At 41.3% G+C, this 24,457-nt stretch overlaps 1 protein-coding gene across 4 annotated transcripts in view; it reads left to right on the forward strand.

The window, feature by feature from the left end:
• Positions 1-24,457, forward strand: part of LOC112255674 (equilibrative nucleoside transporter 1) — a 67,424-nt gene that overhangs the window by 32,510 nt on the left and 10,457 nt on the right. For 2 of the 4 annotated variants that reach the window (XM_024428562.2, XM_024428548.2), the window contains exons 2-4: positions 15,459-15,534; positions 17,266-17,347; positions 17,749-17,930. In XM_024428562.2, coding sequence (XP_024284330.1) covers positions 15,506-15,534; positions 17,266-17,347; positions 17,749-17,930 — 293 coding nt within the window. In that variant the 5' untranslated portion in view covers positions 15,459-15,505. Of the gene's footprint in view, positions 1-4,858; positions 5,001-11,050; positions 11,129-15,458; positions 15,535-17,265; positions 17,348-17,748; positions 17,931-24,457 lie in introns of those variants that run through there. The other 2 variants (XM_024428557.2, XM_024428543.2) reach the window with 2 other exon arrangements.

The following is a 24,457-nucleotide window of genomic DNA, read 5'->3' on the forward strand; positions in this document are numbered from 1 at the left end:
TAGAGCTGGCTGCCCGGCCAAACTGAGCAATCTGGGGTCTTGGTCAGGGAGGTAACGAAGAACCTGATGGTCACTCTGACAGAGCTCCAGAGTTCCTCTGGAGATGGGTGAACCTTCCAGAAGGACAATCATCTCTGCAGCACCACCAATCAGTCCTTTATGGTAGAGTGCCCAGACGGAAGCCACTCCTCAGTAAAAGGCACATGACAGCCCGCTTGGAGTTTGCCAAAAGGCACTTAAAGAGACTCTCAAACCATTGAGAAGCAAGATTCTCTGGTCTGATGAAACCAAGATTGAACTCTTTGGCCTGAATGCCAAGCGTCACGTCTTGGAGGAAACCTGGCACCATCCCTACGGTAAAGCATGGTGGTGGCAGCATCATGATGTGGGGATGTTTTTCAGTGGCAGGGACTGGGAGACTAGTCAGGATTGAGGGAAAGATGAACAGAGCAAAGTAAAGAGATCCTTGATGAAAACCTGCTCCAGAGCTCTCAGGACCTCACTGGGGTGAAGGTTCACCTTCCAACAGGACAATGACCCTAAGCACAGCCAAGACAACGCAAGAGTGGCTTCGGGGCAAGTCTCTGAATGTCCTTGAGTGGCCCAGCAAGAGTTGAACCCCATCGAACAGCTCTGGAGAGACCTGAAAATAGCTGTGCAGCGATGCTCCCCATCTAACCTGACAGAGCTTGAGAGGATCTGCAGAGAAGAATGGGAAAAACTCCCCAAATACAGGTGTGCCAAGCTCATAACGTCATACCTAAGACTCGAGGCTGTAATTGCTGCCAAAGGTGCTTTAACAAAGTACTGAGTAAAGAGTCTGAATACTTATGTAAATGTGATCGTTTTTTATTTTTAATACATTTGCAAACATTTCTAAAAATCTGTTTTTGCTTTGTCATTATGGGATATTGTGTGTAGATTAATGAGGGGAAAAACAATCAATTTTAGAATCCGGCTATAACGTAAGAAAATTTGGAAAAAGTTAAGGGATCTGAATACTCCGAATGCATTGTATGTGTCACTTGATTTCATGGTCTCGTGATCGACTGACACAGATGTACAGTTGAAGTCAGAAGTTTACATACACTAAGGTTGGAGTCATTAAAACTAGTTTTTCAACCACTCCACAAATGTTTTGTTAACAAACTATAGTTTTGGCAAGTCGGTTAGGACATCTACTTTGTGCATGACACAAGTCATTTTTACAACAATTGTTTACAGACAGATTATTTCACTTATAATTCACTGTATCACAATTCCAGTGGGTCAGAAGTTTACATACACTAAGTTGACTGTGCATTTAAACAGTTTGGAAAATTCCAGAAAATGATGTCATGGCTTTAGAAGCTTCTGATAGGCTAATTGACATCATTTGAGTCAATTGGAGGTGTACCTGTGGATGTATTTCAAAGCCTACCTTCAAACTCAGTGCCTCTTTGCTTGACATCATGGGAAATCAAAATAAATCAGCCAAGACCTCAGAAAAAAAATTTAGACCTTCACAAGTCTGGTTCATCCTTGGGAGCAATTTCCAAACACCTGAAGGTACCACGTTCATCTGTACAAACAATAGTACACAAGTATAAACATCATGGGACCACGCAGCCGTCATACCGCTCAGGAAGGAGATGGGTTCTGTCTCCTAGAGATGAACGTACTTTGGTGCGAAAAGTGCAAATCAATCCCAGAACAACGGCAAAGGACCTTATGAAGATGCTGGAGGAAACGGGTACAAAAGTATCTATATCCACAGTAAAACAAGTCCTATATCGACATAACCCGAAAGGCCGCTCAGCAAGGAAGAAGCCGCTGCTCCAAAACCGTCATAAAAAAGCCAGACTACGGTTTGCAACTGCACATGGGGACAAACATCGTACTTTTTGGAGAAATGTCCTCTGGTCTGTTGAAACAAAAAATAGAACTGTTTGGCCATAATGACCATTGATAGGTTTGTAGGAAAAATGGGGACGCTTGCAAGGTGAAGAACACCATCCCAACTGTGAAGCACAGGGTTGGTAGCATCATGTTGTGGGGGTGCTTTGCTGCAGGAGGGACTGGTGAACATCGCAAAATAGATTACGTGGCTATATTGAAGCAACATCTCAAGATATCAGTCAGGAAGTTAAAGCTTGGTCGCAAATGGGTCTTCCAAATGGACAATGACCCCAAGCACACTTCCAAAGTTGTAGCAAAATGGCTTAAGGACAACAAAGTCAAGGTATTGGAGTGGCTATCACAAAACCCTAACCTCAATCCTATAGAAAATATGTGGCAGAACTGAGAAAGCATGTGTGAGCAAGGAGGTCTACAAACCTGACTCAGTTACACCAGCGCTGTCAGGAGGAATGGGCCAAAATTCACCCAACTTATTGGGAAGCTTGTGGAAGGCTACCCGAAACGTTTGACCTAAGTTAAACAATTTAAAGGCATTGCTACCAAATACTAAATGAGTGTATGTAAACTTCTGATCCACTGGGAATGTGATGAAAGAAAAGAAAAGCTGAAATAAATCACTCTCTACTATTATTCTGAAATTTCACATTCTTAAAATAAAGTGGTGATCCTAACTGACCTAAAACAGGGAATTTTTACTGGGATTAAATGTAAGGAATTGTGAAAAACTGAGTTTAAATGTATTTGGCTAAGGTGTATGTAAACTTCCGACTTCAACTGTATGTGTTGCTGCCAATCAAATCAATCAGACATGAAATGTAGAATTTGTGACACACACAAACCCAACATAGTGATAAGCATCAACCCAAGTCCACGCGATACTTGATGCAACTGGAGAACAAGAAAAAATGTTTTATGTAATGAGGGAATGTTATTGGACATACCCTACACCAGGGTAGTCAATATTATTGTCATTTATTGGCGTAGTAACAAACCCCCACCTCACAACCCATGTTTGTACACACCCCTCTTGTGGCAGACATTTTAGCAGTTTGAAAGTGAATTTTCTGCAATTCTACACATTTTGCCATGGGGCGTTTTATTTTATTTTCTGTTTTAAAGCAATTTTTTTGCAATTGTACAAATGTTCCCATGTCCTGTGTGTGTTTATATGATACCAGAAATTGAATTCTGACCGAGATCCCCCTCACACACAAAAAAAAAAACTTGTAGTCGGGACCTGTGGTCCACATTGACCCCTTCTGGGTCCGGACCATGGTCCGCCAGTTGAGTGTGGGGGCCCTATACTCTGCACTCCATGTAGTTTTGTGTAAACTGTCCCAATGGGAGGTCTCTCATCGTTCATTCCTTCTTCAACTCGTTTGATTGCTGGAGTATGGGCAATGATTAAACATCATCCACTATCAAGACATAAAATGGAGTGATTTAGTTCGTGTAGATCCTGTGCATGCTCAGTCAAGCTTGTACTATGGCAGTTCAACACTCTCAGGTTTTTGGCGAGAACTCCATCAAAGCAGATGGTTTCACATTTGCCATTTGTGATTGTGCCTTTCTTATTTGGATAAAGAGGAATGATAAGTCTGTTTGTTCAACCACAAATACTTTTGCTCGCTCTCTAGCATAAACATAGATGTGGACATAGTGAATAAAACTGCAGGGCCGTTGGTCCTCACCAAGGGTTTCACTGACCTCGACATCTCCCCAATGTGATGAAGGCCGATTTCAATTAGAATAGCTTACTTGAGCTTACTCATTTTACACATACTTCGGTGGCCGCTCATCTGATAGCCTACAGGTTAACTATGTGGTCCTGAATGGACAACAGCACTGTTCTTGTGCTTCTGCACCTGCATTGCTTGCTGTTTGGGGTTTTAGGCTGGGTTTCTGTACAGCACTTTGAGATATCAGCTGATGTAAGAAGGGCTATATAAATAAATTTGATTTGTTCTTCTCATGTTCATTCAACAGTAGCCTAACCCTAAAAAAAGGCATTTAGACCTGCCTTAAAGGGCAACTTTACCAACTCATTTTCATTATCTACAGCACAACGCCAGTGTCTACATATGTGAAAGCAGCGCATGACTAGATTTTGTAGAAAGAAATATAAAGTTAGAAAGTTCTACCCGATGACATCATCAAAAGTTAAAACAAAAAAAAGTGATTTTCAACTTCATGAAATTCACAGTGACATGGGGAGCAAGAAAATACCCTCCCTCTGGCTAGAAACTGCAGATTTAGAAAATCACAGTATTTCTTACTTTTTAATCCTACCCTATGATGTAAAAAATAAGCATTTTTTTAGGACATTTTTAATTTTTAACTACAGATCATTGAAATGTCCGTTTTCACATATGTAGAACCTGGTATTGTCCTGGGGATAATGAATATGATGTTGAAAAGTGGGAGAATTGCCCTTTAACTTGTAAATGAAGTCCATTGCTCTACATTTGAGTCATTTAGCAGATGCTCTTATCCAGAGAGACTTACCGGAGCAATTAGGGTTAAGTGCCTCGCTCCAGGGCACATTGAGATTTTTCACCTAGCCGACTCTGGGATTTGAACCTGCAACCTTTTGGTTATTGGCCACCCTTAACCACTAACTTTAGGCTACCTGCTGCCCATTCATCCCTCTTTCAAGGTGAATCTCTCGGTGACTGCATTGTAGAAGTCTTCTTTATTACTTTTAAGTTTGAAATATCTGTGTCAATTTAGATAATATTGTGCAGTTTTAAAGCAAATGTCCTGTAATTCTACACATTTAGCCATGTCTTGTGTGCTCATGTGATATGAGTGGCTCAAACATTACAACTAAATCAATAGCCTAAAAAAACGTTAGCTGGCATGGGCAAATTAAACTGGACATTACTGACAAGTTATAAATAGCACTCTTGGGTCTGCAATGACTGACACGACGAGAGGAAAACCTGACTGAGTTTCTTTTAAAAAAAGTTTGGGAACCACTTTGCCATCAATCAGTGCTGCTGCACGTCACGAGTTGGGGGATGCATGTGCGGCTCCTCACTACATCCTGAATTTTGACTGGGTTGAGGACAGACTACTGGTACTCTTCTTCTCGCGCTAAGGTATTGTTCCAGTAGAAATAGAATTGAACTGTTTAACTTTTTGTTGAAAACTACTTATACATTCATAGCTCAGTTGTAGAATAGTTTACAAATGAGTAAAATATTTCAGTAACTTGTATAGCGTCCGATTAGGCTACACTTTATGATTGCACATTGTTTACGAATGAGTGATGGCAATTGTTAGCTGAAACATTCTCCTACATTGTAATTTTGTTCGGGTTTTCATACCTTTTTTCTGCGCCTTGGTGCTGACAAACGCTTATGTTTGTTGGAGGAAACTCTTTGTCGTGATTTGGATTTCAATTTAGTGCCAACTTTTACGCTTCGAACACACCGACAGTGTCATTGCGCTAAATGGTGTGCAGCATCGTCTGGATATATATATATATGTATGTATGTATGTATGTATGTATGTGTGTGTATGTATGTATGTATGTATGTGTGTATGTGTGTGTGTGTGTGTGTGTGTGTGTGTGTGTGTGTGTGTGTGTGTGTGTGTGTATATGTATGTATGTGTATATATATATATATATATATATAAGCATTGCGTTGCAGAGGCAGTTGTAGAGCGTTCTGTGTGGTGCATACGCTGGATTTATCGAACGTATGCATCAAATTGTATGTGTAGACTTACTTGACAGAAAGTAGCAAAATGTGAATGTTGAATTTTTGTTGCACACATATCCAGTAAAAACATGTGGGATAACATAATAAAAACAGTTAGACTGTACAATCTCTTTACATGTTTTATTCATTTATTTGCCAAGTATATTATTTATTCGATGACATCCACAAATTAATTATGAGAGCCTATAATATAATTTCCCACTAAAATGCAGTTTTGGCGCGAAATGCAATAATAAATAGTCAAGATAGCAGAGTAGGCTCTTTCAACAATGAGATCAACGTTGAGGAAGGTGGTCTTGATCGCGCTGTTGGACCGGGACCAGCCCTGCCGAAAGCGCAGGTCTGTTTGGGTCCAGTCCTGAAAGCAGGCAGGGGAGTTCCACCATCTCATTCAAGATCTTCGACTGTTTGGAGAGGAATTCCGACGTTACTTTCGTCTGGATCAAAGCCAGTTCGATCATCTGCTCCAGATGGTTGGAGCCAGGATCGCCCGGGTGGATACCAACTACGGGAGTCCACCAGCCGTTGAACGCCTGGCGATTTGTCTCCGGTAAGCTACATTCAAGTACATTTTTAAAGCCTTTGATACCATAATTGATTGATATTTGATACATTGTTTTTATGTGCAACCTAGCTAGCTAAAGGGCTCTCTAGTTAATAGTCCCTATTTGACATCAGATGTACTTTTACAGAATGTTCATTAGGACTATAACTTTTCCAGAAGTTCGTTTATAATCCTTTTTTAATTATTCAATGTTACTAAATGAAAAGAAAGTTGAGGTGCCTGACCTCTGATGAAGGTAGGCTAGTCTTCTCCAGGACCCATTGTTGTTCAAGACAGTTAGTCATTCATTACATTCTTATTGGACTCACATACACTCTTAGAGAAAAAGGTTCCAAAAGTGTCCTTCTGCTTTCCACATAGGATAACCCTTTTTGGTTCCAGGTATAACCCTTTGGGGAATAGGTTATACATGGAACCCAATAGGGTTCTACTTGGAACCAAAAGGGTACTACCTGGCACCAAAAAGGGTTCTACTATGGGGACAGCCGGAGAACCCTTTTAAGTAGATAGTACCATTCTTTCTAAGAGTAGAGTTGGCCTGGGCTACAGTTTAATGATATAGTCATAGACTGAATTGTACTGTTTCAAGGCATTGTTAATGATGGCTGATGAGTATTACAATATAATTAGTAGAGTATAATAAACAGTAATGAGGTAGCTATATGAGTACATATAATATGTGGGTGGCATTCAAGTTACACACAATATTGATAATTATTTGGAATTATATTTTAGATTCTTGGCAACAGGGGACTCCTACAGGACCATTGGATTCAGCTTCCGAGTTGGACGGTCCACAGTGGCAGGCATTGTCCCCTCTGTGGCACAAGCCATTTGGGACTGTCTGGTTGGTGAATACATGCCTGTCCCCAAGGAGGAAGACTGGTGGGCCATCGCTGCTGAGTTCCTGGAGAGGTGGAATTTCCCCAACGGTCTTGGCTCCATTGACGGGAAACATGTAGTAATCCAGGCTCGCAATTCTACAACAACGGTACATATTAAGTTGTACTCTTGGCTGTTGTAGATGCCATTTACTATTTCTGTGTTGTTGGTGCTTACGGCAAGGGAAGTGATGGTGGGACCCTCCGGGACTCTGCCTTCAGTCCAGGCACTTCATGATGGCATCCTGGAGATTCCACCACCTGCATCACTCCCTGGGGCTGAAGACCTGGGACCTGTTCCCCATGTCTTCGTCGGCGACGAGGCCTTCCCTTTAAGGCCCAACCTCATGAGGCCCTACGCTGGACACCAGTTGCCATTGCCAAAGCCTGTAAGGATCTTTAACAAACGACTGTCCAGGGCAAGGTTAGTTGTTGAATGCACCTTTGTGATTCTGGAAGCCCGGTGGAGAATGTATTGGAGAGTGCTTGGTCTCAGCCCCTCAAATGTCAATGCCTGCGTGAAGGCCACACGTGTTCTCTATAACTACCTGCAGAGGTCATTCCAGGAGCTGCTCCGGATGGAGATGGGCATGCCAAATGGTCACCTACCTGATGTCACCAGGGCAAGTGCCAACAACGCCCCCAGACAGGCACTCCAGGTGAGGGAGAAGCTGACCACCTACTTCTCATCACCAGCAGGTGAAGTCCCATGGCAGTATGCCGTGGAGTGAAACAGCTCTTTTAAGAGCCCCCTAACACAAAGGTTATTTTAAGAACCAACCACTGTTGTCCATAAAATTGCATTTTTTCCCCAGATTACTTTGTGTCATTGTCTCTCTTCATTTGGAAGTTATATTTAAGTGAAATTTGGGAGTAAAGACCACACCTTAACCCCTTCCCTCTCCCATTAACATCAGTATTATACACACCTGGCATGGTACACCAGGTGAGCGGGAGCACTAAGTTATAAGACATACAGTTAGTATGATAACAAAGGGAAAGCGTAACCTAGGTAACCTAGGGTCCATACAAATAGTACAGTTTACCACCATGTTCACTGGCCTGACAAAATACAGGTGGGAAAAAAACGAATTAGGAAGAGAATGTGTTTTTACTTTCATCTTGTTTTAGATCTGCAAAGGTGTAGGAAAGAAATAAGCAGATTAAGTCTAAATGAGATATGAATAAACAACTGAAACAACTGACTATAAAAACATAATTTAATAAGTATTCAAGTACAGGAAAGAACATGACAAGTATGTGTGTTGTGTATGTGCGTGTAAAAATAAAAATAAATGTATGTGTAACCTGTAACAGAACAACAAGAGCATGTATTTTTGGCACAACTGCAGACCGATACAGGGACTACTCATAAAGCCTAGACGTAGTAGGGGAACTTCAGACATGGCCATAAAGAGAGAGAGGGCAGGGCACTGGATCTGAGGTACGAAGAGGTGTGTGTGTGTGTGTGTGTGTGTGTGTCTCTGTCTCTGAAAAAAAAATAATGTGTAGCCATAACACAGCTAAACAAACAAATGGCCCCTGGACGTCATGTAGTCGATGGAACATAACTTAGCAAACAGTTTCAACACCCTGGTTTTCAAGTGGTTTTAAATGAAAGAAATATATTCACCTTTAGTCTTCTAAGAGACCAACAAGAGCATCTGTGAATTCTCCGTTGTATGAGATTCAATTCTGTCAATTCAGAAATCTATGTAACACTAATAATGAATGCTATCCTAAGACTTATAAACAAATTACTTTATGAATTGACTGAATTTAAACGGAACTGACGTGTGTGAAAAGAAAGGTCAAAACAACAACGAGACAACTCATCTCCTCTTCCTGTCCTTCCTGTGAGCTGGTCAGCTAAATTGACTCTATTTCTGAAAGGGAAGAGAAAAACAACACATACAAGCTTAACTTAAATAACACCATAAAAGGGGAGATTTATGTTAACTAAATACTGCTTGTATAGTGTAGATGGTGTCATAAATATTGGAACAGTGTGGTAAAGTTGGTAATACTTGCTGTTTACTCATGGAATTTGTATGAATGTGACAGGCAAATATTTAGACAGCAAACTGTTGTTTTAGGATATTTTCTAACCCAGAAACAACAGCTATACATTTGCCTCATATTAATACTTTGATCTGAAATACCAATTAGCCTACATGACTATACTGTAAAAATGACCTACTTTACTTTACTGTTGCAACACTTATGACACTACCTGTGATGTGGAGAATATTTTTTTTATTACCATTGAACTCTGCTTCGAACAGCAGCTGATACATTTTATCCTTGACTGCTGCTTTTCTTTGCTGAGGCAGCCTCTTCAGTGTTGGTACCAGGCTCATGGCAAAGAGGGTCTCTTCATCCTCTTTCCTGTGAGCAAACATTCACCTTCTGCTACCATTTCTGTAAAGGCGTCTACCTACGCATACAGTTTGACGCATACGTTCAATAAATCCAACGAACGCACTGCATCACAAACACAGTGTTTTTCATTGGAAATGAATGTAATTCTGGTGTACCAAAATGCAAGAACACTGGTCGGTGTGTTCGAAGCGTTAAGCGCGGTAAGGAACGTTAATATGACAAGAACACGGCAATAGGGACTGGTGGGTCATGTGCCTGGCCCTGACCCATCTGTTAGCTAATTCAGCAAGCTAGCTGTCCCGTTGTTGTTTTGCATTGTTTATAATTGTTGTGAGTTTTTTTCCTTCTTTCCAAGGCTTCAAACACACCGACAGTGTCCTTGCATTTTGGTACACCAGAATTACATTCATTTCCAATGGAATGCTTCCTTGCAGAGGCAGTTGCAGTGCATTCGGTGTGGTGCACACCTTGGATTTATCGAACGTATGAGTCAAATTGTATGGGTAGATGGCTTGACAGAAATGGTAGCAGAAAGTGAATGTTGAGCTTTTGTTGCATACATATCCAGATGATGCTGCATACTATTTTGTGCAAATACACTGTTGGTGTGTTCAAAGCATTAGGCCTAGTTGCGTATTAGTTGGCTAGCTCGCGCTATCCATTCATTTCCGATTTGTCAGTTAGCTAACTAGCCAATGCTGAAACTTGTCTGCATGTCGTTTTGATATACTTAAGCAATAAGGCACAAGGGGGTGTGGTATATGGCCAATATACCACGGTTAAGCGCGGTTCTTAAGCACGACGCAGCCCCCCCCGAAGTGCCTTATTGCTATTATAAACTCGTTAGTAATGCAATTAGAGCAGTAAAAATAAATATTTTGTCATACCCATGGTATACGGTCTGATATACCATGGCCGTTAGCCAATCTGCATTCAGGGCTCGAACCACCCAGTTTATAATTGTGTATTGATCATGACAAACATTACTTTAAATGATTCCCAGAAGTGTTGTCTATAGACCATAGCCAAGTCTTCTATAGCAGGGTTTCCCAACCTCGGTCATCATGCTCCCTCCCGTGCACGTTTTGGTTCTTGCCCTAACACTACACAGCTGATTCAAATAACCAACTCATCATCAACCTTTGATTGTTTGAGTCGGCTGTCTAGTGCTAAGGCAGAAACCAAAACGTGCCCCCAGGACCAAGTTTTGGGAAACCCTGTTCTAATAGCATGGCTAACTATAGAAGCATGGTTAGCCCAGTGTCAGTGCTATTTCTGTGTCATCCTGACAGTCCTGGCTGTGGAGCACAAGAATGGCTTCTTTGTTGTAGCAAGAACTGCCAATGAGCAGCTGATGAACTGCAGCTAAACTGAGTGAGCTAGAACAGACAGCAACAGCGTTTCACTCCTGTGTGAAATGGCTTCACAGACAAAACAGTGCCACACAGTTAATTTTTATTTCAACATTTAGCTAAATAGAGTAGCATTGCTCAATTAGTATTTTTTTTTAGGGGCAGGAAATAATTGGTAGCAAAAAGGGAGGGTAATTGAAAACAATGCCATTGGTGACCCTGGTATTCCTTTTCTGTGAGCAGCTTTTCTTTCCAAAGGAAAGGACATTGCTTTGGTTTGGCACCACAGTGCACTGCTCACCTGCCTTCCACTCTTCAGAGGTAACTGCCACCAACCTTGAAGTGTATAAAAAACTATAATATAAACTAGTAGATTTAATATGTTGTCAGTTTAGGTAGTATACAAAGGAAACATTTATCAAAAGGGATTGCGCTTAAATAATGTATTTTTTGCATGGTTATGAGCTGTTAAACGTTGAGTATCCTCAAGGTATGAAAATAATGCCATCAGGTTTCCTATCAGTCCTAAATGCTTATGAAAATAAAGTTGGATTTGAAGAGCTTCAGTTCAGTAATGGCTTGTGTGTCTATAGTCCAGGTGGGAAAGAACACTGATACTATCACATGCTTCTGAATTATCTGCACAAAGCTGAATTTAACTGCACTATACACACATGCCAACTTTTAGTATTCCTTTTTCTCCCTGGCTTTCTCATAACATGTTCTCTGTTCTCTCAGCCAAAGACCAAAGACTTGGGTTCATCTCCACGCTTTTGTCTGTCAAAGTATCTAACACTTCCAACTGTGTTACCTAGGCCTGCTGTGCTGATTAAATGCTATTTCAGTCATGTGGAACTGATGAACTGAATATATATTTTGCCGAGGCTTTTATTTCCAAAGTACCCCATCCGAAGGAGGAGAGAAACTAGCAATGGGGAGTTTACTGGGAACTCACCATCAATAGGATTTTTATGTTCACACCACTCCTAGCCAACTGTCATAATAAAGGGGCTCGATGTTTGGAGGTGCTGCCTGTCAGGGTGACTGGCTGTGTGTTGGTTGCATGAGCAACCCACAGACACTCCACAGTACCGTATGTACCAGTCTCCTATTACAGGCCCAGCCGTGACTGTTATAAACCAACCCTCAGGCTATTCCGAGAACCCACATTGTTTTTTACATGGTGATCCAGCCCATGTTAGATTCAGCAACCAGATCCCTGGAAAGGGAGAAGGAAATTGATTTTGGATGATAAATGTGAGTGTGCACCATTTGGCTGTTTAAACAGTATTGTAAAGGGTTGAAGTACATGCTTGCAGAGGGTGTGTGTGTGTGTTGGTGAGCGGGAGTGTGTCCTGTCACCAAAGTTGGGTAGTGGGGTGAAGGCATGTTGGGTAGTGGGGTGAAGGCAGGGGAAGCTCTGATAGTTCCACCAGATTTATCCCCTGAGCGGAACTGCTCGCAAACTGCTCACAAATCAGAGGGATGACTTGCACCATGTGGAAAAACATTGATACTGTTGCTACACCTTTTTTATCCAATGCACGGGGGATTATTTAATATTCTTTGTGAAGAGGTATCTGTTGCTACTTTGCAGGAATGTTTTGCTAATTTTGGATAGGACAATTTCTCTTAGGAGTAGTACTGATTTTTCCCTTAAAGAGATTAACCGGTACTTTTGTATACTTTCTAGGCAGTAGTTTTGAAAGTAGCGCTCACGAGCCAAAAGTGGTCCCCGAATGACATGTGCACCACGTCATTGCTTTCTGGCTCTGCTGTGTGTGCATCTTGCTAGAGTTGCACACAAGTTCCTGAGCATGTCTTTTAAAATCTTGATGAAGTTATGACAACTATATAAACTTCTGGGAAATGGTGAAGAGCGCGGTTCTTTTCATCTTGTCATATGACCCATACGCTATAGCCAGAGAACACGGTCTGGGAATGTAAGTCAGAGCTATTCCAGTACAATGCCCTTATGTCCACCTTAATTTGGATTTGGTGGTGTAATCAAGATCATATAGACCCCATTCTATCCTAACGTAAAGGGTGACCGCTGCACTACTTCAAAATGCTTTCTCACTACTGTCTGATCTCTTGGGAATGATGGTAATGGGACGGCTTTAGATTTATAGGGTGACTACAAGGGCAAAGCAACTTCTAATCTCAACAGTTGTCAGTCCGTATTTGCCTTAGGGCCAGAAGTAGTTATGATTGGCTTATGAGTTTTACAACTTGACATAAGGGTATAATGTTAGTCATAAAGTAACATTATAAAGTAATGTTGTCCACCAGGCGGCTCTCTGTCGAACCATCTGTTTTCACAGAGCCTCAGAGTGGAACTTGACTGGAAGTCTATGGCAGAAGCGAACGAAACAACCGCTGGTTTTAATTGGCTGATATCAGTCCATCACCATCTTGCATATCCCTTAGAACCTTCCCCCCTACATTGTGGACAACAATGCACGAGCAGCGCAAGGTAGTGAGTACAAAAAAACAGGAAGTACACATCTTGGAAATCATTTTCACATATATTCTTTTGAGTGGCACCAATGGCTCAGACTGCAATCAACAACCTGATCAACTATATGTGAAGGAGATGTGTCGCGCTGCATGAGACAAATGGTGGTCACACCAGATACTGACTGTTTTTCTGAACAACGCCCCTGCCTTTTTTTGTAAGATATGTGTATTCCCAGTCATGTGATATTTTTAATTTTTAATTTTACCTTTATTTAACTAGGCAAGTCAGTTAAGAACAAATTCTTATTTTCAATGACGGCCTAGAAACAGTGGGCAGAACGACAGATTTTGTACCTTGTCAGCTCAGGGGTTTGAACTTGCAACCTTCCGGTTACTAGCTCTAACCACTAGGCTACGCGGCCTAATTAATTCATTTAAATTGACTGAATTTGATATGAACTGTAACTCAGTCAAATCTTTGAAATTGCTGCATTTGAACAAAAATATAGTGTTTTGTAGGCCAGACATTCGTGAGAAGACTGATTTTTCAGGATGTCTCATGGTCTTACAAACACTGCTTTAGCTCTGCCACCTTTCACCACAAGTGGGGATGGCTAGCATCAGTGGACGTGGTGGATTGAGATGCAGACCATGCAACAAACAGCTTAAACAGGTGGATGTTTTTATTATGCTAATCCAATTTTGACTCTAGGGGTTAAGCAAAATAAGAGCCAAAATAAAAATCTAGGGTGCACCGCTGTACTGTTCACAACCTTGGAGACCACATTCTCTGAGAACCAAGCACACGATGAGAATCCACTTGGTAACATCATAATGAAACGCAGCAGCAGACCCATTACTGTGTTTGTCTTCCTCTACAATGGTCCCTAACAATAAGTATGCTCACATGTATAGCTTACATTACACACAGTCCAGTGGATTGTGGGTTCCCATGTGATCCCAGTGAGACATTCTAAAATACTGTCCAGTGTAGAACACTCACAATGAGCTGCATTCAATACTCTTAACCAATGACAGTGCATTCCCATGACCATTTCTTCATGACAACTCCATCATCTATTAGGCACATTTTCATCTAAAGAGGCTTAGTCTGTTCCTTAATGGTATCCATAACTTGAGACTATGAGATGCATTGTGAGATAGCCTAAACCTGTTTGGGCTGTTGGGATGCTTGGGAGTTCTGCACAGCCATCTGTGTGTACAGTGAACTTGGGCTTTTTGTTTAAGAGGGACTCAAGGAAGGACGTTTGGATGTTATTTGGAGACCACCTCTTAACCAGGTTTTTCTTCCATGTATAAAATGAAATTCTGTTCATAGGTCCACCCTTTCAGTAAATCAAATCTTGGATTTAGGCTAACCCTGCACTTCTCTAACCAAGTGTAATTTAAAATAAATGTTTCTCAGAAGAAAATAGTGCTGATTACAGTACACTGAATCTGTGGCTGGCTTGTATGATACATTTGAGTTATGTGCATATTTGGCTACAATGTTTTAGTTTGTTGATGACAGTATTGTGCTTGATAAGGTTTTGAAGGTCGTCTTCTGGCTTTTTATCATATTATGAAATGCTGGAGCTGCATAGGCTACTTTGTGGTTTGGTATAATGTCAGCTGTTATAACCACTGGTATTTCTATTGTTGCCTACATATGCTGCTTATCTTAAATTAAGACCATTTTCCTGGCAAGCAAGGACTTGGTTTATCTTTAGGTTACAAATGTAGTAGGTAGAAAATAGAAATAGATGATGTTTGTCTGAGATGTCATATTGGTGACATGCGCTTCTGTCTATTTGGTCATACATTTTTCTTTTTAAAGTAGCCTAACCATAAACTGATATTTGAGAACAAATACCTGCTGAATCTGTAGGGTTTTCCTTAGTATCCCTTAGGCAAACTACAATAGTTAGACAGGAAATGGAATTGTAACTGGCTGGTGATGAACCTGTGGAATTAAATGTAAATCAATTATTGGAGATACGATGTGGAAAAGTTATGAAAATATAACAATGCATTTTGTTAGATTTTATTAAATAAAAAATATAGATCACCAGGGGGAAAAACAGGTTGATTTCATTCTCCTGAACTTTATCCTGTTTTGCTTGAATATCGTTGCTTTAGGAAGGGGCCTCTAAAAATACTAGGCTAATTTATGAAAATGTCTCGTTTTCAGAATCCGTGCCACATTTTGACTGAAGAGTTGGTTCCTGCTTCAGGAAAATGACGGCCATCAACGCTCCACGGGACAAGTGAGTGCATTGACTTAGAACTTTTTGCTTTTGCCTGCAATCATTCAATGCTGTGTGGATATGTATTTTATGGATACAACTGGTATACATATAGAGTGGGGCAAAAAAGTATTTAGTCAGCCACCAATTGTGCAAGTTCTCCCACTTAAGAAGATGAGAGAGGTGTGTAATTTTCATCATAGGTACACTTCAACTATGACAGACAAAATGAGAAAAAAATACAGAAAATCACATTGTAGGACTTTTAATGAATTTATTTGCAAATTATGGTGGAAAATAAGTATTTGGTCACCTACAAACAAGCAATATTTCTGGCTCTCACAGACCTGTAACTTCTTTAAGAGGATCCTCTGTCCTCCACTCGTTACCTGTATTAATGGCACCTGTTTGAACTTGCTTGTTATCAGTATAAAAGACAGATGTCACAACCTCAAACAGTCACACTACAAATTCCACTATGGCCAAGACTAAAGAGCTGTCAAAGGACATCAGATACAAAATTGTAGACTTGCACCAGGCTGGGAAGACTGAATCTGCAATAGGTAAGCAGCTTGGTTTGAAGAAATCAACTGTGGGAGCAACTATTAGGAAGTGGAAGACATACAAGACCACTGATAATCTCCCTCGATCTGGGGCTCCACGCAAGATCTCACCCCGTGGGGTCAAAATGATCACAAGAACGGTGAGCAAAAATCCCAGAACCACACGGGGGGACCTAGTGAATAACCTGCAAAGAGCTGGGACCAAAGTAACAAAGCCTACCATCAGTAGCACACTACGCCACCAGGGACTCAAATCCTGCAGTGCCAGACGTGTCCCCCTGCTTAAGCCAGTACACGTCCAGGCCCGTCTGAAGTTTGCTAGAGAGCATTTGGATGATCCAGAAGAAGATTGGGAGAATGTCATATGGTCAGATGAAACCAAGATATTACTTTTTTTCGTTAAAAACTCAACTCGTCGTGTTTGGAGGACAAAGAATGCTGAGTTGCATCCAAAGAACACCATACCTACTGTGAAGCATGGGGGTAGAAACATCATGCTTTGGGGCTGTTTTTCTGCAAAGGGACCAGGACGACTGATCTGTGTAAAGGAAAGAATGAATGGGGCCATGTATGGTGAGATTTTGAGTGAAAACCTCCTTCCATCAGCAAGGGCATTGAAGATGAAATGTGGCTGGGTCTTTCAGCATGACAATGATCCCAAACACACCGCCCGGGCAACGAAGGAGTGGCTTCGTAAGAAGCATTTCAAGGTCCTGGAGGGGCCTAGCCAGTCTCCAGATCTCAACCCCATAGAAAATCTTTGGAGGGAGTTGAAAGTCTGTGTTGCCCAGCAACAGCCCCAAAACATCAATGCTCTAGAGGAGATCTGCATGGAGGAATGGTCCAAAATACCAGCAACAGTGTGTGAAAACCTTGTGAAGACTTACAGAAAACGTTTGACCTCTGTCATTGCCAACAAAGGGTATATAACAAAGTATTGAGAAACTTTTGTTATTGACCAAATTCTTATTTTCCACCATAATTTGCAAATAAATTCATAAAAAATCCTACAATGTGATTTTCTGGATTTTTTTTTTCTTATTTCGTCTGTCATAGTTGAAGTGTACCTATGATGAAAATTACAGGCCTCTCATCTTTTTAAGTGGGAGAACTTGCACAATTGGTGGCTGACTAAATACTTTTTTGCCCCACTGTACTAACATTACTGGTGTAAATTTGTTTTTGTCAGGTATAATGCAGTGTGGATCATTTTTTTCATCCTTGGCTTGGGAACCCTCCTGCCATGGAATTTCTTCATGACTGCAACCATGGTAACTGTTCTTCATTCTTCTACAACTGTTTCCTTATGATAACCATGAGAAATCAGACTTAGAGCTGTTGTCAAGTAGAACAATATGCTGTTAAGGCACACAGACTGAGTTCCTATTTCTTTAAAAGGGTAATATAACTGGTCTTAAATAATACACCTACTCTAACCAAAGGGAGCTTCTGGAGCTGCCTCGAGGGAGGACATGTTTATTGAGACCACTTTTGTAAACCGCTACAAACCCCTGGTTCATCGCAGGGGGAGTTCAAACTTTTAGCAATATCCTTAATCCCTGCACTGGCCCTGGACAGCAGGCTAGCATTATGAAAACATTGACTCTCATTAGTTTTGGTCACGAGCTGACCCCCAAGTCTCTCTCTCCTTTACCCTGTTGCTTCTTTTTAGTACTTCACCAACCGACTGAAGGACCCGGCCGTTGAGGGCTCAGCCATTCTGACAGCCAACACCACAGTGGTGGAGGGAGACACGAGGAGCATCCTAGAGTCCAAGTTCAACAACGTGATGACCTTGTGCGCCATGGTGCCCCTGCTCATCTTCACCTGCCTCAACTCCTTCATCCACCAGAGGTATAGTTAGAACTAATGGTCACTATAACCTACTGTAACCTCTAGGAAACCCAGGACTCACTTCAAACCACACCTCATTCATCTTAAAAGCACATTGAATTGATACCCCACTCTTATCCTCAATCCCTGCCGGTTTAAATGTCCCCTTATCCTCACTCAATGCATTTTCCTCACAGTCCCCTAAACAACCATAGTTCTCACCCTAACCCTGAATGGTGCCTCATGTAAACTTAACTTATCTCTGCTAATCAAGGTTTTTGTCTGCATGAAAAGTCTTGTATGGGCCGCCAAAGTATTTGGCGGCAGAGCTTATGTCCAAACAGTATCATTTTGGGGATGTAAAAGGTTCAGTATTATCTTAAAATCACAAAAAACAGATATAGTATGTGGACAATATACAGTACCAACCAAAAGTTTGGACACACCTACTCATTCAAGGGTTTTTCTTTATTTGACTATTTTCTACATTGTAGAATAATAGTGATGACATCAAAACTATGAAATAACACATATGGAATCATGTAGTAACCAAAAAATTGTTAAACAAATCAAAATATATTTGAGATTCTTCAAATTAGCCATGATGATATCTTTGTACACTCTTGGCATTCTCTCAACCAGCTTCACCTGGAATGCTTTTCCAACAGTCTTGAAGGAGTTCCCACATATTCTGAGCACTTTGTTGGCTGCTTTTCCTTCACTCTGCGGTCCAACCCATCCCAAACCATCTTAATTGGGTTGAGGTCGGGTGATTGTGGATTCCAGGTCATCTGATGAATCACTTAATCACTCTCCTTCATGGTCAAATAGCCCTTACACTGCATGTAGCTGTGTTGAACATCTTAAACATCTTTGAACATCTTGGCCATGTTCTGTTATAATCTCTACCCGGCACAGCCAGAAGAGGACTGGCTACCCCACATAGCCTGGTTCCTCTCTAGGTTTCTTCCTAGGTTTTGGCCTTTCTAGGGAGTTTTTCCTAGCCACTGTACTTCTACACCTGCATTGCTTGCTGTTTGTGGTTTTAGGCTGGGTTTCTGTACAGCACTTTGAGATATCAACTGATGTACGAAGGGCTATAGAAATACATTTGATTTGATTTTGATTTGTTGGGTCATTGTCCTTTGGAAAAACAAATGATAGTCCTAAGTGCAAACCAAATGGGATGGCGTATCGCTGCAGAATGCTGTGGTAGCCATGCTGGTTAAGTATGCCTTGAATTCTAAATCAATCAGACAGTGTCACCAGCAAAGCACCATCACACCTCCTCCATGCTTCATGGTGGGAACTACACATGCAGGGATCATCCATTCACCTAATCTGTGTCTCACAAAGACATGGCGGTTGGTTCCAAAAATCACAGATTTCCATCAGTTTAATGTCCATTGCCTGTGTTTCTTGGCCCAAGCAAGTCTCTTCTTATTATTGGTGTCCTTTTAGTAGTGGTTTCTTTCCATGGTCGAAGTGGCAGTCTCCTCTGAAAAGTTGAGATGTGTATGTATTTCTTTTTTCTTTTTTTTTTACAGTGCACATTAATCAACGTTTCAGTAAAAGTGCCGGTTTTAGCCAGCCGGCTAATTTTCAACCGCAGTCCCTGGGCAGGTTATTAAAAACAATTAAAAACAATTACAATATAGACAATAGCAACATAGAACAAGCAAGACATAGCAACATAGGACAATCAAGACGTAGCATACAGACAGAGCAACATAGAACAAAAAGCAGCAAGACAAAATTCATAAAAGCAACAAAGTGTTTCCACACCTCACAAGCTACAGACAACAGACAACATGGAGAGCGGCAACACACAGCTAGGGACCATGTTCACAAATCTGATTGACCTTTAGCCATGTCTTCAAGCATTTTGTGAAAGTGTGATATGTGGTGCAGTTATGTGTGTCTGATGGCACTGTATTCCAGACATGGGAAGCTCTCACAGAGAATGCAGATTTACTAAAGGTGCTTTTCCTTAGGGGAACTATACAGTCACCTCTCATGGCAGACCTTGTGGATCTGCTGCCATATGTCTGGGTTTTCTGTTTAACAAAAATATTGAGTGGAAGGGGAGCCAGGCCATTAAGGATCTTGAATACAAGACATGCGTCGGTGTATTGCACAAGATTTTCCCAACTCAAGAGCTCATGCTTTCTAAGGATGTGACAATGATGATGGCTATTGGGCTTCCTATCAAGCACTTTGAGAGCCTGTTTGTAGACAGACTGAATAGGTTTTAATGTTGTACAGCAAGCTTGGGCCCAACTAGTCAAGCAGTATGTTAAGTGGGGAGTATCATAGATTTGAAGTACAGTTTTGCTACCTCTATAGTCAAACAATTTCGTATAAATCGGAAATTAGCTAGGTTGAATTTGGTTATTTGAATTACCTTTTTCACATGCTTTTTAAAAGAGAGGTTGGAATCAAGTATGATGCCAAGGTACTTAAAATCGGATACCACCTGGAGCTTCTCCCCTGACACATAGACATCTGGCTCAGTAGCATCTGTTGCTCTCTTTGTGAAGAACATGCAAACTGTTTTTTTCACATTGAGATGCAAACACGAGTCACTGAGCCACTTTGTAACCTGGACCATTACAGTAGTGAGTTCTTGTGCAGCTTGTTGTTTGCTCTTTGCATGCACATATATCACTGTATGTTACATGAACTCTGAATCATTTATTTGGTCTGCAATTTCTGAGGCTGGTAACTCTAATGAACTTATCATCTGCAGCAGAGGTAACTCTGGGTCTTCCTTTCCTGTGGCGCTCCTCATGAGAGCCAGTTTTATCATAGTGCTTGATGGTTTTTGCGACTGCACTTGAAGAAACTTTCGGAGTTCTTGAAATGTTACGGATTGACTGACCTTCATGTCTTAAAGTAATGGATGTTTCTCTTTGCTTATTTGAGCTGTTCTTGCCATAATATGGACTTGGTCTTTTATCAAACAGGGATATCTTCTGTATACCACTCCTACCTTGTCACAACACAACTAATTGGCTCAAACACATTAAGAAGGAAAGAAATTCCACAAATGTTCTTTTAACAAGGCACACCTGTTAATTGAAATGCATTGCAGGTGAATACCTCATGAAGCTGGTTGAGAGAATGCCAAGTGTGTGCAAAGCTGTCATCAAGGCAACGGGTGGCTACTTTGAAGAATCTCAAATATAAATATATTTTGATTTGTTTAACACTTTTGGTTACTACATGATTCCATATGGGTTATTTCATAGTTTTCAAGAAAAACCGTGGAATGACTAGGTGTCTGAACTTTTGGCTGGTAATGTCTGTACCATCACTCCTGTGTTCTAATGTCATGTTGTGTTAGCTAATCTAGTTTTATCAGTTTATCAGTAAAAAGCTAATTGATCATTAGAAAACCCTTTTGCAATTATGTTAGCACAGTTGAAAAACTGGCCTTCTTTGGACTAGTTGAGTATTTGGAGCATCAGCATTTGTGGGTTCGATTACAGGCTCAAAATGGCAAAAAACAAATAACTTTCTCCCAAAACTCGTCAGTCTATTCTTATTCTGAGAAATGAAGGCTATTCCATGCGAGAAATGGCAAAGAAACTGAAGATCTGGTACAATGCTGTGTACTACTCCCTTCACAGAACAGAGCAAACTGTCTCTAACCAGAATAGAAAGAAGAGTGGGAGGCCCCTGTGCACAACTGAGCAAGAGGACAAGTACATTAGTGTCTAGTTTGAGAAACAGACGCCTCACAAGTTCTCAACTGGCAGCTTCATTAAATAGTGCCTGCAAAACACCAGTCTCAACATCAACAGTGAAGAGGCGACTCTGGGATGCTGGCCTTCTAGGCAGAGTTGCAAAGATAAAGCCATATCTCAGACTGGCCCATAAAATGATTAAGATGGGCAAAAGAACAAACACTAGATGGAGGAAGATTAGAAAAAAGTGTTGCGTTTGAGGTGTTCAGATCACAAAGAAGAATATTTGTAAGACACAGAAAAATGAAAAGATGCTGGAGGAGTGCTTGAAGCCATCTGTCAAGCATGGTGGAGGCAATGTGATGGTCCGGGGGTGCATTGGTGGTGGTAAAGTGGGAGATACAGTGGGGAGAACAAGTATTTGATACACTGCCGATTTTGCAGATTTTCCTACTTACAAAGCATGTGGAGGTCTGTAATTTTTTATCATAGGTACATTTCAACTGTGAGAGACAGAATTTAAAACAAAAATCCAGAAAATCACATTGGATGATTTTTAAGTAAATATTTTGCATTTTATTGCATGACATAAGTATTTGATACATCAGAAAAGCAGAACTTAATATTTGGTACAGAAACATTTGTTTGCAATTACAGAGATCATACGTTTCCTGTAGTTCTTGACCAGGTTTGCACACACTGCAGCAATTTTGGCCCACTCCTCCATACAGACATTCTACAGATCATTCAGGTTTTGGGGCTGTCGCTGGGCAATACGGACTTTCAGCTCCCTCCAAATATTTTCTATTGGGTTCAGGTCTGGAGACTGGCTAGGCCACTCCAGGACCTTGAGATGCTTCTTACGGAGCCACTCCTTAGTTGCCCTGGCTGTGTGTTTCGGGTCATTGTCATGCTGGAAGACCTAGCCACGACCCATCTTCAATTCTCTTACTGAGGGAAGGAGGTTGTTGGCCAAGATCTTGCGATACATGGCCCCATCCATCCTCCCCTCAATACGGTGCAGTCGTCCTGTCCCCTTTGCAGAAAAGCATCGCCAAAGCATGATGTTTCCACCTCCATGCTTCACGGTTGCGATGGTGTTCTTGGGGTTGTACTCATCCTTCTTCTTCCTCCAAACACGGCGAGTTTGCCTATTTTTGTCTCAACAGACCACATGACCTTCTCCCATTCCTCCTCTGGATCATCCAGATGGTCATTGGCAAACTTCAGACGGGCCTGGACATGCGCTGGCTTGAGCAGGGGGACCTTGCGTGCGCTGCAGGATTTTAATCCATGACGGCGTAGTGTGTTACTAATAGCTTTCTTTGAGACTGTGGTCCCAGCTCTCTTCAGGTCATTGACCAGGTCCTGCCGTGTAGTTCTGGGCTGATCCCTCACCTTCCTCATGATCATTGATGTCCCACGAGGTGATATCTTGCATGGAGCCCCAGACCGAGGGTGATTGACCGTCAACTTGACCTTCTTCCATTTTCTAATAATTGCAACAGTTGTTGCCTTCTCACCAAGCTGCTTGCCTATTGTTCTGTAGCCCATCCCAGCCTTGTGCAGGTCTACAATTTTATCCCTGATGTCCTTACACAGCTCTCTGGTCTTCGTCATTGTGGAGAGGTTGGAGTCTGTTTGAGTCTGTGGACAGGTGTCTTTTATACAGGTAACGAGTTCAAATAGGTGCAGATAATACAGGTAATGAGTGGAGAACAGGAGGGCTTCTTAAAGAAAAACTAACAGGTCTGTGAGAGCCGGAATTCTTACTGGTTGGTAGGTGATCAAATACTTATGTCATGCAATAAAATGCAAATTAATTAAAAATCATACAATGTGATTTTCTGGATTTTTGTTTTAGATTCCGTCTCTCACAGTTGAAGTGTACCTATGATAAAAATTACAGACCTCTACATGCTTTGTAAGTGGGAAACACTGCCGATTTTGCAGGTTATCAAATACTTGTTCTCCCCACTGTATGTACAGGGTAAAAGGGATCTTGAAGATGGAAGGCTATCACTCCATTTTGCAATGCCATGCCATACCCTGTGGACGGCGCTTAATTGGAGCTAATTTCCTCCGACAACAGTACAATGACCAAGTTTGACAATAATGAGCAAGGTAGAACAAACATTAGCAAAATAGAAAAAACAAATGAGTAGTTTTAAAAAGCCAGTTGAGCAAAGCTTAGTCTAAAATAAATTATTCATGTATCCTCCTTGCTGCGAATCAAAAAACAAGTCATACCAATTTAAAATATTCTGTCAAAAGCATGAAGACAAGTTGAAGTGTTTCCCAAATTCGCTATTCTAATAGTGTTTATTGTCCTAAAGTTGCAGTTTTCAAATGGGAGCAATTGTGAAAGTCAGTCTCTAGGTGATTTTCCATCAGCTTTATTTTAAATGACCAATATTGTCAAACAATATCACAAATTGAGCAAACAATATCAAGATGGGAAAAGTCCAAAGAGAACTTACAGCTGAGCAAAGCTTATGAAAGAAACAGTGTACAGTAGGCCTATTTCCATAGCCTATTATTAGCCATTTCTAGAACCTACATGCCACGTATAAAAGCCTAGGTCTAAAAAGAGAGGAAGATTAGGCAAAAATGCAAATCATTGAATAATTATCCAGTTCTTGGGACAGCAGAGTTGCATGCTCTGCAGCTGGGGCCTACATGATTTCTGGCGCATCGGACAAACGCACCATATACACACACACACACACACTGATTTTGTGCCACAGCTCCAACAAGCTCATGCTAGCGGTCCTTTTTTAGCCGTCTTGTTTTTTGTGATTCTTTTTTTTTAATGTTTGGAGGTGGGGGGTTTGCCAATAGGGGTCGCCAACCCTAGCC

This window comes from Oncorhynchus tshawytscha, linkage group LG01 (genome assembly GCF_018296145.1).
Source record: "Oncorhynchus tshawytscha isolate Ot180627B linkage group LG01, Otsh_v2.0, whole genome shotgun sequence".
Taxonomy (NCBI): Eukaryota; Metazoa; Chordata; class Actinopteri; order Salmoniformes; family Salmonidae; genus Oncorhynchus; species Oncorhynchus tshawytscha.